Source organism: Equus przewalskii, chromosome 2 (assembly GCF_037783145.1).
Source record: "Equus przewalskii isolate Varuska chromosome 2, EquPr2, whole genome shotgun sequence".
Taxonomy (NCBI): Eukaryota; Metazoa; Chordata; class Mammalia; order Perissodactyla; family Equidae; genus Equus; species Equus przewalskii.
Window position 1 is genome coordinate 69,751,049 of NC_091832.1, and position 14,802 is coordinate 69,765,850.

Consider the following 14,802-nt stretch of genomic DNA (forward strand, 5'->3'; position numbering starts at 1 on the left):
AATATTTACTGGCAGTAGAAAGTTGTTCCAGAGTTTATAATCATAACTAATGCATTTTTGGTTGTTGTTTAAGAATCAACTCTACTCCTCTATGTGAGTCACCTTATCCTTCAAAGGTTACTAACTGGGGACAGTCAGAGAGGTAGGCAAATCATCTGAAAATAGTAAAAGGTACTAGTAACACAAACAGGCTCTTCTCTGAGGCCACATTTTATTAGAAAGAGCTGGCTGCTGGGTCACTCACAAAACGCCATATCCTGAATTTTAAAAGAAAGAAACATTCACAGAGCAATGGGCTGGCAGCCATTCCAGTAATCAACGAGAAGGGAAGGGAAGAACAAATTTAAACATGTTTCAAATCTGAGCTCACTTGACCCACCAGCCAGCTTTCAGATAAACCTCCTCCCCTATGGCATTTTCAAGTGCCTATTTGAATGTCATTTCATGAGGGAAGGCAAAATTAAAACCCGGAGATGTACGACTTCTATATTCAAAACAATGCACAGCTCTTCATAAGCAATACTAAGGGCTCATGCAGATTTTTAAAAGGTCAAAAATTTTACTAGGTACATTTTTACAGATTATCTTTAGAACTTTTTAACACTTAAAAACAGCTTAACTTTCTAAAATGTCTCAAGAGAAAAAGAGCTTCATATCAGTCAAAATTATAACAGACAGAAACAAACACAGCAAGCCATCACTGAAACTTGAAGAGACACACAGTTGGTGGGTTTCTCCATATGCGAAACTGGATGCATCACAACAAAACATAAGTATATAATTAAGAAAAATACCATTTCTTTTTTTTTTTTTAAAGATTTTATTTTTTCCTTTTTCTCCCCAAAGCCCCCTGGTACATAGTTGTATATTCTTTGTTGTGGGTCCTTCTAGTTGTGGCATGTGGGACGCTGCCTCAGCGTGGTTTGATGAGCAGTGCCATGTCCGCGCCCAGGATTCGAACCAACGAAACACTGGGCCACCTGCAGCGGAGCACGCGAACTTAACCACTCGGCCACGGGGCCAGCCCCAGAAAAATACCATTTCTATCCTTTCTTCTTATCATACTTCTGACATGCTAACATGCATAAAATCAACAGTGACCTTTAATATAGCTTTGTTTTGTGATGCACATTTTTGCCTGTTTGAGAAATTTCATTTATTTCACAAACATTCACTGAGTGGCCACTATGTCTGAAGCACAGAACTAGATATTTGGGGTAAAGAAATGGACAAAATACAATCCTGACCACGAGAAGCTCACAGTCTACTCTGGGAACCCTTACACCACCCATGGAAAATGCCATAATGGAGGCAATACTAACTGTTGACTCATATTAAATTAAGAACTTTACATTTACAAATTTAATCATCATATCACTGTCATTTCATAGGTAATGAATTTGGGGTTTAGAGAGAAGCGAATTGACCTGCCCGAGAGCAATTAGTTAAAAAGAAGAAGAGGCAGGATTTGAACTCAGGTCCGTTGACATGAAAGCATATACTGTGAACCTTTATGCTATAGGTCTTCAAAGAACTATGGAAACACAAAGAAAGGACCCAAGTGGGGGTAAAAAAAAATAATTAGAGAGGGATAAGAAAGGAGGTTTCAAAGATGTTTCACTTACATGGAGTCTGGAAAAGAATAGTCAGGACCTGAGCAGTTTCATTATGAATTCTTTAGGAAAATAAGTTAGTTGGCCAAAGTAAATGTTGGAATTGCCCTAGATTTATTTAGCTACCTGAAGAAACAACCATAAAGACATTCTCAAATAATGATGAACACTTTCACTGTTCCTACGGAAGGAAGCAAAATAAGATGTCAAATTGAAGAAAAGAAGGAATGCCCCACATTTTAAAAATTGATAGAGGGCAAACATTTGTGAACAAGAAAACAGTGACAAGAGGGGAAAAGTCCTTCAGGGCTGTCAACCGGGCTTGTGCGATGCCAGGTAACAGGTACGCACTCGGCAGCTTTCATGCGGTCACATGGCCAAGGAGGCCTAATCCAAAGGAGCACATTCTTCAGACCGACTGAATGTGATAAAATTTTTTAACCAATTAGCCCATCTCCTTAATAACTAGATGCAAGCAACTTCGCTCAATTCTTTTCTCTGTTCTATACTACTTTGGCGTCACAGCAACCCTGTGAGGTATGAGTTTTTAAAGCATTCCTATTTTACAGACAAGAAAAAGAGGTAAAGAGAAGTTAAAGCATGAAGCTACTTAATAAAACAATTGGAACACAGTTGTTACTTTCGTCTTTCCAATCAAAATGATCTGTCCTATGCCTTGTCGCCTCAGAATCATGCTCTCAATTCAATAAGCATATCTTAAGAGCTTACTCTATATAAATCACTATTCTAGTTGTTTATGGGCAAAAAAATGGAAAACATATGCTCCCCACCCCTGAGGATCTCCCTGTGTGAGTCTCCTTGGTAGAGAATCATCAAATTAATCCTTAACAATATGATAATGAATGACAATGGGCCAATGCTGTGTTTCTCAAACTAATGTAACACTAGTTCCAAGATAAGCTCCCTGAAAAACAGGGTTTTATGGTGAAAGAAGATGGGAAAATACTGTATAGTATAGGTCTAACTTGGAGATCTGAAACATACATGAGCATATTAAGAGCTCTGATATGTCTTGCAATACACAAACCTGTTTATCTTTGTTTACCTAATATGTATCAAACCGAGCTGAACTAATGTTCCATTGAATACACTTTGGCAAAAGCTGAGTTATGTGTCACCCCTTACAGAGGCTATTTTTGCATTTGTGAAAAATACCTCTCCCAATGGAAGTGACTATAAATATGGGGATTTCACCCAGGCTATGCTAATCGTAGAGACACTGGCAGGTGATTCTTTTGCCACCTCTCAAATCAGTTTCCGTAGAAAGCTGCCTATTTTCTCCGAGCACAGGATGTAATGTTAGGGGGCCAGCCCAATTTCTTCTCTTCCATTAGCCAATCACAAGTCAATCAAGTACATTTTTTCTGGCAAGAGCTTCATTGACTCACTTGGGTCTAAAAATAACTCTTGACCACAATGTGGTACATCTAGATCCTTCTCCAGAATCTAACATCTATATTCACCATTGCAAGGTGTTACTCAGTTGTAATCATTTCCCACTAATACACACTAATCTGGTATGAAAAGACACCATACAAAGTAATCAAAATCCTCATTCTTTTTTTTCAAGTTGTATAGAAATTTTTCCAGCATTAAATGTTCCATCACAATATTTGGCAAATGCATACTGGCATTCACACACTTTAAATTTTAACAGATTTGGGGAGGAACAGGTCCAAAATAATCATTCCAGCCTTTGAGAAAGAAAAATCTACGCTCTAAAGAATGTTTCTAAGATAGCATTTTAGCTATAAATCAGATTCACTCCCCAACAGCGATCTTGAACTACATGTAAAAGAATCAGTGTTTTAAACAAACTAATCTTAACTCATGTTTAACTCTCAGAGGAGTGGTCTGGGAATACAGATTCCACTGCTTAGCCATAAATTAATAAAGGTTTCTTTTATGAGTATTGCAATGACGGATATGCATGCCTAGGACTGCATGTGTTTGGGTTTGAGCACAAGTCCCTATGTGTAGAAATATTTTTAAAGTATAAAATATAAGCAAACAGAAAGAAAAATGGTGAACATGATCAGGCCTTGAAGGTATCCTATCAAAGGGGAACACATCTGAGGACCTACAATCAGCCAAGAGCCCAATCTGAGCACAGAGACTCAACCTCCACCCAGTCTTCATCGCAGGCCAGCATCTGCGGTCCAGATGCACGATGTGTGAGGAGATGAGGCTGGTGCCAAGACCACTTGCAGCTCTTCTAACAGAAGATGGCTGATACCCACAACCCTCCTCCAATAGATTTTTGCGGGTCTCTAAAGTGATACAAAATGATAACTCAGACCAACATTCAGCTGGTCAAGAATCAAGATGATTCCCATGACGTCATGACAGAATAGATATAGATATTCCTCGCTGATCAATGAAAAATGGAATTTTCTGTCCCTTTTAATGAATCCTAATGTAGAATATCTGAGAGAAGGAATCACTTTCAGGAGTTAAGTTCAAGTTCAGTCCCCAGCCTGGTACCAAACAAGTATGATGATCGCTTCTTTCTGCTCAGGAAGAGAGCTGGTGGTATCAAGGAACACCTATCCATACTCTGCTAATCTAACCAAGTAAACCTCCTACTCGCTGGTTCTACCACAGGGAAAGGTTTTATCTGTATATGTTGTTTTGTTTGGGGAGAGTTCTTCTACTATGACAACTAAATCCTTAGACATTAGCTACACTTTTCTTAAAGTTCAGAAAAAGAATTTAGATTAAGAAAACTGACAAACTTGACATCTCTCTCTTGCTGGAAGATAAAATGAATATGGGCAACTTCATCATAGTTTTAGTTAAGTAAATGAATTTTTTGAGCTAAATATTATTTCCTACTAACTTAATCAGAAATATTATTTCAAACAAATAAAAGGTACTTATAAGGTGAAAATTGTTAAGACAGTCACTCTTTTCCAAAGGCAGAGGGCTCTGTTAAAACCTACATCTATAGGAGCTACAATATTTCAATATTCTGTAAATTTCAATTTTCTGGTAAATTTCAATATTCTGTACATTTCCTGCCTTCTTGTCATCCATTCTTCAAAAACCAAATCCCCCTGACTGAATGTCCCTAGTCTCCTTTCTCCAGTCCTCCCACACCATTCCTGCAGCACTACACACCTTTATACTATCCTTCACGCTCCCTATGTGCAATTCCCCGAGGGCAAGGCCCATCTTGTGTGTCCCTGCACAGCCCATTGACCCTGGTCCACCTAGAGTGTACATGTGCTCAAAAACACTGAATGCATCCATTTCTTCCTCAGAGTAAGTATGGATATTCCTTTATCATTTCTTAAAACATTTTAATCTAAAAGAAATTTGAAGGCCGTGTAAAAATGGTGAACATTTTCTTTTATCTAAAACTTCCTAAAAAGTTAATTCATACAAGTACCATCAAATTTATATGCTGAGCAGAGCTCTCTGTTTACTAGAATTAAAAACCATACAACAAGCCCAAAATGGAGTTGCTTGTGCTAAGCCTCACGCCACCAAACCAAGACTTAATTACAGTTTCTGCTCTCCCAGAAATGGACTCTTAAACCAGTCAATCAGGAATCGCCTGATCAGCACTAGCTAGGGGATCTGCAGGTAGACCCCTGCCATCCCCTAAAGGAAAGTGACCTTGCAATAGCCAAGCCGTCTTTTTTGCCTGGTGTAACTTCCTTGTTCCTGCTCCCTTCTGCCTATAGAAGTCTTTCATTTTTGCACAGCAAGTCGAAGCTCCTTTCTCTCTGTTAGATTGGATGCCCGATTTATGAATCGGTGAACACAACCAATAAGATATTTAAAATTTACTCCATTGAACTTTGTTTTTTAATACTAGTTCCCTGAAGATTCCTAACCTACTTATCTCCTCTTAAAAGGTGATAGAGGGGCCAGCCAGGTGGCATAGTGGTTAAGTTTACACGCTCCACTTGGGTGGCCCAGGGTTTGCAGGTTCGGATCCTGGGCGTGGACCTAGCACCGCTCATCAAGCCATGCTGTGGTGGCATCCCACATAAAATAGAGGTAGACTGGCACAGATTTTAGCTCAGCGACAATCTTCCTCGAGCAAAAAGAGGAAGATTGGCAGCAGATGTTAGTTTAGGGCCAATCTATCTTTCTCATGGGGAAAAAAAAAAAGGTGATGGAGAGGGAAATCACCTTTGTGGTTTTTTAGTGTTGGTTCGTAGTTTAATTCTACCTTTAAAAGCACAATGAATAGACATTTTCTATTCTATTATTGAGTAATACCATGAACTTAAAGTTCCCTTCATTTAACAAGGAATTATAAAGTACATAATGTAAAACATTTCTGAGTTCACATTCGTAAAACGAACTAAATCTAAATCTGTATATTTTGTGTTTATGAGGAATGAAACATTTTACTTTAAAACATTGTGTTATTCAGCAGATGACTAATTCATTTTTTCCACAACGTGTACTGAGCGCCTGCAGTGTGCCAGATCCAGGCTAGGGGCTAGAGACACAGCCCCACCTCACAGAGCTTGCAGTCAAGAGGGATCTGGAAATCTTGATGGACTATACATTCCAGATAGTCAAGCAAAAGAATTATTGTTTTCATTTTCAAAAGTATGCCGCATTATAACGGTAATATCACTTTGGAATTTCATTTCTAAACTTGAAATAAGGCAACAATAAGTTAACATTAGCTTGCACATAATCCCCTTGAAGAAACAATGTAACAAATTCTGAGGTGCAATCTACAAAAAGTGGAATAACAGAAGGTTTTAATTAAGTAGAAGTAGGCGAATCACAAATATTTAGATTAGCTTTATCTATGCCTAGGGTGTCTTGACTTTGGTTATTTGAAATAATTGAAAATGAGTCGTCACATTTTAAATTTTTCTTTATCTTCAGATAACAGTATGAAACTATTTTTTTCAAAATTTCCAATTCACATACTGAATCCTGCTAGACTTCACTATATAAACTGTTTTCTAGGATCTGATTTTAGGGTTTTGATAGCAAACTTATACAAACCTTCTTACTTATATTATCGGAAGGTAAGAAATGTTTCCTGTTTGAAGATTTATTATTGATCAACCCATACGCTCTCCATTTGAAGATCAAAGTGTCTCTGCTGATCACCTCTTTTAATCCCTTCTCAGTTTGATTCCTAAATATCATTAGAAAACTATTCTAGCCCTACGTTAAGAATTTTTAGCTTATATTCTTGCTTTCTTGGTCGTTAAAAAAAAATTAAGCATCCCATGCTGATATTAGTCCAGATTACTTTAACATACCTTTACTATCAGAAAACCAGGCCTTAAGAGTGCTATCATTTTTAAAGAGCAGAAACATAAGGAAAAAAGCCTCAAGGACATTTTAAAGAATACCTCTTTATTAATACTAAATGAATCATATTTAACATAAATTAAAACGTGTCTTATACTCAGGAGGAAGATGGGTAAGATGGCTATATGGGAACATCAGTTGAAATAAAAACCTGGTCACAAACTACTCATCTCAAGTGGTGAAAGCAGAGAAAATGGAATATTCCTTTTTCCTTAGAAAGACCGTGTGCAGTTTCAAAATCGAAATGTCTTTCAGAGGCCACTTTGCCACCCCCGGAGGAGGACCTACGTGTCTGCACACACCACCACCCAATGAGGCAAATATCCTCAACATCCCCTGAGCATCCACAGCAGAGCGTTCACCCAATACGCACGTCCAGGTAGACATGGGTATGCAGAGCCCGCAAGACCCAGTAAGCTGGGCTTCTGGAAACTGGGAAACAAATGATAAATGACTCCCTCTCTCCTCTAAGTCCCTGCCTTCTGCACCTCATCTTTCTACTCCCGTCTGCAAAGGAAGGTCAACTTCCTTCTTGAGGGTTCACTGTTATTCCCTCTGGGTTTTGAGACAGCACAGTGAGAGTGACCGCCGGGTTTGCGGGCGCGCAGACTTGCTCGCTCCGTGCTCCCACCTCCCCCTCTCCAGCCTCTCTGGCCTTTCCTGACCAAACGGTGGCCTAAGGACTGGGGGAAGGCTTAGAGCTGCGACGAGGAGTGGGGGAGGCCCCAGAGATTGGGACCTGGCAATCCGCAGAGTTCTAGGTCAGGTTCATCCCCATCTCCATCCCTCCCTCCACCTCCCACCTTCCACCCCAGACGCCCTTTGCCAGAAGGCACCCCTTTGCCCACCTTTCCCTCCTAACCCCACGCCACCAGTCCAACCCCCTGTGGCCCTCCAAGACGCCCCTCAGGGATGGCAGGGTGCAGCGCCCTTACCAGGCTCGTGGACCCCGGGGTTGTCGGACAGCTCGATGACCAGGAGCTCCCGGCCCTCGAAGCTGCGCCCCACCGTGTAGATCCTGCTGATGGCGGTGCACTGAAGCCACACGGACACCAGCGCCTCGCGCAGCTCGGGGTAGCGGTGGTACTCGAAGGAGATGCCGTCCTCCTGCTGCAGCCGCCGGCGCCGCCTCATGCCCGCCGCGGGGGCCCCGGGCTCCTGGGCTCCGGCGCCCAGCAGCCACCCGCAGGCGGCCAGCGCCCCGCACAGCGCCAGCAGCGCCCGGCCTCCGCGCCCAGCCATCGCCCCGCCGCCGCCCGTGCCCGCCTGCGCCGGCGGCTCTTTTGTCTGCCCGGCTCCGGGACTGAGCTGGCTGGAGCTGCGGGGAGGCCACCAGCTCCGCACCAGCCTCCGCGCGCCTCGCCTTCCCCGCCGAATGAGCGTCAGCCCGCGCGCGGGGGCCACCCAGAGGAGAGGGGCGAAGCGGCGGCCGGCGGGCTGCACTACTGGCCGCCGAGCCCAGGGGAGCTGCAGGAGAAACCACTGCGAGCAGGGGCCGGCGCCCGGCAGCCGAGCGAGCGGCGGGGATGCGCAGGGCTGCGGGCGTTATTCGTTGGCTCAGAACCACGTGAAAAGCCGAATGGCGCCGGGGAGGAGGCAGGTGAAATGACAGCTACGGTCTGGGTTTGGGAAGGTTGTTGACATTGACAGACCCATGACATTGCGTGTGGAAAAGATACTCTTGGATTGTTAGTGGAGCCTTTTAAAGCGGCATCTATTCTAAGCCGACCAGGGTTTTCTTCTCCATGCATCAAGAATTGGAGAAGATTCCAGGGAAAAAAAACAACAACGTACAGGCAGTCGCTTGCCTTCTCCCCATGATCTATCTTTAATAACTGTATGGATAGTCCAAATACAAACCCAAGGGTGGGTTTTCATTTATTTCAAGGTCTGACTGGAAAACAGACCATCATGCATTTTGGGTTAGAGGTTTAGGGGAATAAAAATGCATTCTGTCAATTTGTAGATACTGTCTTTAATTGTATTTATGCACATTCCTGGATTCTTCCGGGAAAAAAATTTAAAAGCTAAGTCAATGTCACGTGGCAGTGCCTCCACCAATCCCTTCTGTAGCACCCCTGGGGAAAATTAAGTTCAACTCTGAGGCTGCCTAGACAAAGGATGCAGGTTGGTATTAAGATTAGATCTTTCAGGTGCAGCTTATCTGGGTGGTTCTGGCTCAGGGGAGCTTATCAGGTTGTAACCAAGATGTTGGCCAGGACTGTAGTCATCTGAAGGCTCGATTGAGGCTGTAGAATCTTCTTCCAAGAAAAAATAAAATCAAAAGATTAAATCCTGTTATAGAAAAAAAAAACAACTCTGATCTTGAGAGAGAGCTCCATGCAGATACAATAACTGCAAAGTTATTGTAAAAATATAAAATCATTTACAGCTTTAAATACCCAGCCTTTAGATGGGATTTATATTCCTGGAGCAACTCCAGAGCAGATGTTATTCTGAAGAGGTTGCCATTTGGATTCAAGAACAGCTCAAATCTAAATAAGTAATCAATCCATTGGGTATTCCAACCAAGCGGAAAAACTGGACACCGTGCGGGTAATTTTTCACGTTGGACGTTTTCTTTCTAAACTTTCTCTTTCTCCGCCTGTCTAACAATGCATTGCACTAAATGAGAACTTTCTCCTGGCAAAGGATTCAGATATTTAAATGATTTTACTGGATAAAAAAAAAAGGTTGCTGGGGTCTGGCCAGATGGCATACGGGTTAAGTTCGGACCTTCCACTTCAGTGGCCCAGTTCCCGGGTTCGGATCCCGGGCAGGGACATACACACCTCCCATCAAGCCATGCTGTGGCAGGCGTCCCACACATAAAACAAAGGAAGAGGGGCATGGGTGTTAGCTCAGGGCCAATCTTCCTCAGTAAAAAGAGGGGGATTGGTGGCGGATGTTAGCTCAGGGCTAATCTTCCTCAATAAAAATTAAAATTTAAAAATTAAAAAAAAAAAACCAGGTTGCTGGAGAAGCTGGTTCCAAACCCCTCTGACTATCTCCACTTCCCTCAGCAGCATGGGTCTTCCTGTTTCGGAATTGGGGGGAAAGCTGCCACTATAAAGACATGCCACTCACTTCAATTCGGATCCAGCCATGTTCCTTGTCAATGTAGACAGAGCTAAGAGCTGTATATTTTCCACTATGACCAGTCTGTGTTTGATTACATCGCCCAGAAGTTTGAAACCAGAGTTATAATTACATTTCTAAAATCATACCCAAAAGAGCAATGTTGGAAACCTAGAAAAAGAAAACAGAGTAGCTAAAACCAGTAACTTCAGAAGTGGGAGCTTAAGATTTTCACGTTAGCAATTTAAGGTCCCCGTGCTAATTTGTGGCTAGGTGGGGCATATGGACTAGTAACTACACACATAACATATTATTCATTGAAGTCCTGTGTTGCCCTTCAGCTATCTCTTTAAATAAAGGGTGTGTTTTCTATTTTCTCCCAAATCTCATTTTTATGGGTTGTTTTTTACTTTTTTTAAATGGGTGGAATACTACCGGCTACGTGGCCTCGCCTGAGCGGGAACTCTGCGTCTTAGAAGTGGTTTCCCTTATCTATAAAATGAAAGTTTGGATTGCATTATTCGTTCACGTGCAGCAGAATCATCTAGAGAGTTTGTAAAATGTGCAGTCTCCCAAGCCCCCAGCAATGCAGTATGTCTGCGATGGGTTCCAGGAAGTAACAAGAATACCAGGTATTTCATTTTCTTTCAGTTATCTTATTGAGGTCATAATTGTTTATAACATTGCGTAATTTCAGGTGTACATTATTATTTATCACTTTCTGTATAGGCTGCATCATGTTCACCACCAATAGTCTAATTTTTGTCCATCACCATACATATGTGTCCCTCTACTCCTTTCACTCACCCCCAGCCCCCTTCCCCTCTGGTAACCACTGATCTGTTCTCTTTATTCGTGAAGAACACCAGGTATTTCTGATTTTGATGTTTGATTGACAAACATACTTTGAGAAATACTGTACTATATGTTTTCTAAAGTCTCTTTCAGATCTAAAATGCTATGATTCTGAAAGTTTTCTTTCTGAAAAAAATTCCTACTTATCCCATAGATGATGGAGTTCCTCACTCATGATGGGGCATACCACGGACACCAAGGAACCAGTTCAAAGGAGTTAAAAGTTGGTCTTTGGGGCTGGCTGGGTAGCATAGTGGTTAAGTTCCTGTAATCCGCTTTGGCAGCCTGGGGTTCACAGGTTCGGATCCCAGGCATGGAGCTAGCACTGCTTGTGAAGCCATGCTGTGGCAGCAACCCACATAGAATAGAGGAAGATTGGCATGCAACAATCTTCCTCAAGCAAAAAGAGGAAGATTGGCAACAGATGTTAGCTCAGGGCCAATCTTCCTCACACACACACAAAAAAACTTGGTCTTTGAATTTCTGGGCTATTTTAGGTATAGGTCAGCTTCACTGGAGCGTATATTACTTGTTTGTGGCTTCATAGGCAATTGGTAAAATGTTATGCACCCATGCTGGTTGCTGGATAGAAAATCTGGCATGCCAAGTCTCTAATGTGTTTGGCTTTGTGTACTCATAGTTAAACCTAGTATGTAACCCACATTTTAAGTTGTGCATGCACAAGAAAGAGAGAGAAAGAGAGAGAGATCTTTTTCTTCATTTTACTTCTGGACATCTATCTGGGCATATTTAAGCTCCCCAAACCTCCACTTCCTGCATCACCTCTACTGTTTTCAAATCCAGAAACTATCTCTTTCTATTTCCCAAATCTTTTATGCTCTCCTCCCAAGGACCTGTCTAAAACTCGTCTACTCCACAAAAGTTCTGTAAACACCAAGTTCTATATTCATCCAGTGCTGTGCTGGTAAATGTTTAACACTCACCTCTCCAGGAGTGAAACATCTGATTTAGAGTGGTTGCTGATTGCCGTGGATTCCCACCATGGCTGATTTCAAATTACCAATGTGACGTCACTGAACATGACGTTGAGAAGAGATATTCGGCAGCACACCTTTATATGGTGAGGTGGTGTGGACAAATTCTTTCTACTCCTCCCTTTCAAGAGGTGGGGCTTAATTTCCTTCCACCTGCAGGTAGGCAGGACTTAGTGACTCGCTTCCAATGAACATAATGAAGGGATGGGATCTTACCTACCAAAATTATGTTGTAAAAAGATTGCAGCTTCTCTCTCTCTCACTCTCTCTCTCGCTCTGTTTCTCTTCCTCTCTCTCTTTCTTTTATCACTTGTCCTGGAGAAGTTGGCTGCCATGCCTGGAGAAGGTCACATAGCAAGCACCTGAGGGAGGCCTCTAGTGAACAGCCTAAGAGGGGCTGCCATCCTTAGTCCAACAGCCCGTGAATTACTGACACCTGTCAACAACCACATGCATGGTCTTGGAAGCAGATCTTTCAGCCCCAGCTGAGCCTTCAGATGGCTGCATCTCTGACAGCTTGACTACAGCCTCATTAGAGACCCTGAGCCAGAACCACCCAGCGAAGCAGCAACCAGATTCCCAACCCACAGAAGCTGCTAGAGAATAAATTGTCATTTCAAGCGACTAAGGTTGGGCTAATTTGTTATGCAGCACTAGCTAACTCATACATAGAGCATCTCCCCCAGACAGATACAATGGACACAAATAACCTCAACAACGTAAAGGATAATAAAATGTGGTGAGATAATTAAGAAGTGATGAATTTTGACTATTTATTGCCTTCATTCTTCAAATAATGTATTTAACTGCAAGTTTTTGTAATCCATTTTTTGTAAATAATGGCTGTGGTTAACAAGTGACTCATAAAATTCCTTCAGTTTAAACAATTGGCTCTTGCAAGTTGGTATGAGCTGGCTCCAGCACCCCTGTACATATATCTAGCTCTGGTCTCGGTTCCTCGCTCAGCAGTACTCCCTCCCTCTCTGGCTGGCCTCTGTAGTTCCCTGTAGAGGCAATATTGTACTGTCATTCAGTTTTCATGAACCTTCTGCATCAGAATCGCGTAGTGAGCATGGCCACATTCCAGACCAATTGAATCCAGTTTTATGAGAATGGGGCTTGGAAATCTAAATTTAAGTGATCTTTCCCTACCCCTATTCTGGTATGGTGATTCTGATACACAATAAGGTGGGAGGAACACTGCTTCAAGAGACTCGTTTTGAAGTTTGACAGATCAGTGTTCTAATCCCTAATCGACTTGTTTTGGGATATTGCTCAATGATTTCATCTGAAAATGAGGGACACTTTGAGCATTCCATGAGATAATGCCTGCAAGCAGGCGGGCACAAGAGAAGTGCTCAACAAATGGAAGCCTTCCATGCCCCTGTACTCCTTGCTCAGACAAACTCTCCAGTCGTGGTACCTCTTACTGCAGTGCTCCATCCAGGCATTCCTGCTTCAGAATCCTTCCTCCTACCTTCTCAGCTCCAAACACCAATGCCTGTTGTTCCTTATTATCACTGAAGAAATTCTCTTAGCGGACTCCCACTTAGCATCATTCACACCCTGAAGTGCACCGACAGATGCCCATGTACCTGACCTGGGCTATGACTGGTCTCGCATTTCTCACATTCCTCTCACTTCTCACATCACTGGGTTATGTGCATACCAAGAGTCAGTCAGGAGTCACCAAAACGTTCATGCTACTTTTAATTGTAGTTGTGTAATTAATTAAAAATTAGGTAAACTGATAAATACAAGAGTAGAAAAACACTGAATGCTTTGGAAACACCTGAATTTTAAAAATGGCATTAGGTGTGGATGAGAAAACAGTGAAGGAATGAGGAAAACATAAAAATCTCTAAAGATTCTGCTCTTAGATTTGTTCAAAATCCTGCCACTTGGAAGAAACTAAGATAGGTGATAGTAGAAAATGCATTATGGTGAAAAGGCCTTGTTCCTGCAACTAATGGCCAACCAATGGATGAGCATACGCTGATATTTTAAGTTTAAATAAATTATTTAAATTGTGCTTGTGTGCTTCATTTTTTTATGATTCTCTTCGTTAATTGGTTTTTTCCATTAAATAACCCACTGGAACTGTGTTCCAGTTGTATCAGTTAAGAGGGTAGATATGGGGCTGGCCCCGTGGCCGAGTGGTTAAGTTTGCGCGCTCCACTGCAGGTGGCCCAGTGTTTCGTTGGTTCGAATCCTGGGCGCGGACATGGCACTGCTCATCAAACCACGCTGAGGCAGCGTCCCACATGCCACAACTAGAAGGACCCACAATGAAGAATATACAACTATGTACTGGGGGGCTTTGGGGAGAAAAAGGAAAAAATAAAATCTTTAAAAAAAAAAAAAAAAAAAAAAAAAGAGGGTAGATATGGGCTACGGCAGAAAGGTAACAAGAAATTCATTATGAATGTGGTGTAGAATCAGCTGGACAGAATTCCATCTACAAGTATCACCACCTGAATATCTAATTACCAACTCAAATTAAACATGATCCAAAGGGTTTACATTGTTTTTCTTCATGTCTACTTTATACCAAAATCTCTGTATCCTAGCGGCCACCCCAGTATTACTGACACTGCCCAAAAGAAATAAAATATGAGCCCTATATGTAATTTCAAATTTTCTAGTAGCCATGTTAAAAAAAAGTAAAATTAAACAGCTGAAATTAATCTGAATACTAAATTTTGTTTAACCCAATATATCCTATTATCATTTCAACTTGTAATCAATATAAAATGTATTAATTAAAGATTTTTCATACTAAATCTTCAAAATCTGTTTTGTAATTTACATCGCAGCACACCGGCACAATTCAGACTAGCCATAATTCAAGCGCTTAGTAGGCACACATGGCTAGTGACAACTGTGTTGGACCATTGACAAATCTTGCTGTTCTCATATATCTGTCTTCTGAAATTATTCCT

The 14,802-nt window shown here is 41.9% G+C and overlaps 1 protein-coding gene across 1 annotated transcript in view; it reads right to left on the minus strand.

Moving 5' to 3' along the window:
• The window catches only part of CPE (carboxypeptidase E), a 106,607-nt gene extending 98,221 nt beyond the window's left edge, over positions 1-8,386 (minus strand). Inside the window, exon 1 of the mRNA XM_070608287.1 lies at positions 7,868-8,386. Coding sequence (XP_070464388.1) covers positions 7,868-8,174 — 307 coding nt within the window. The 5' untranslated portion in view covers positions 8,175-8,386. The remainder of the gene's footprint in view (positions 1-7,867) is intronic.
• Between the last annotated feature and the right edge of the window lie 6,416 nt (positions 8,387-14,802).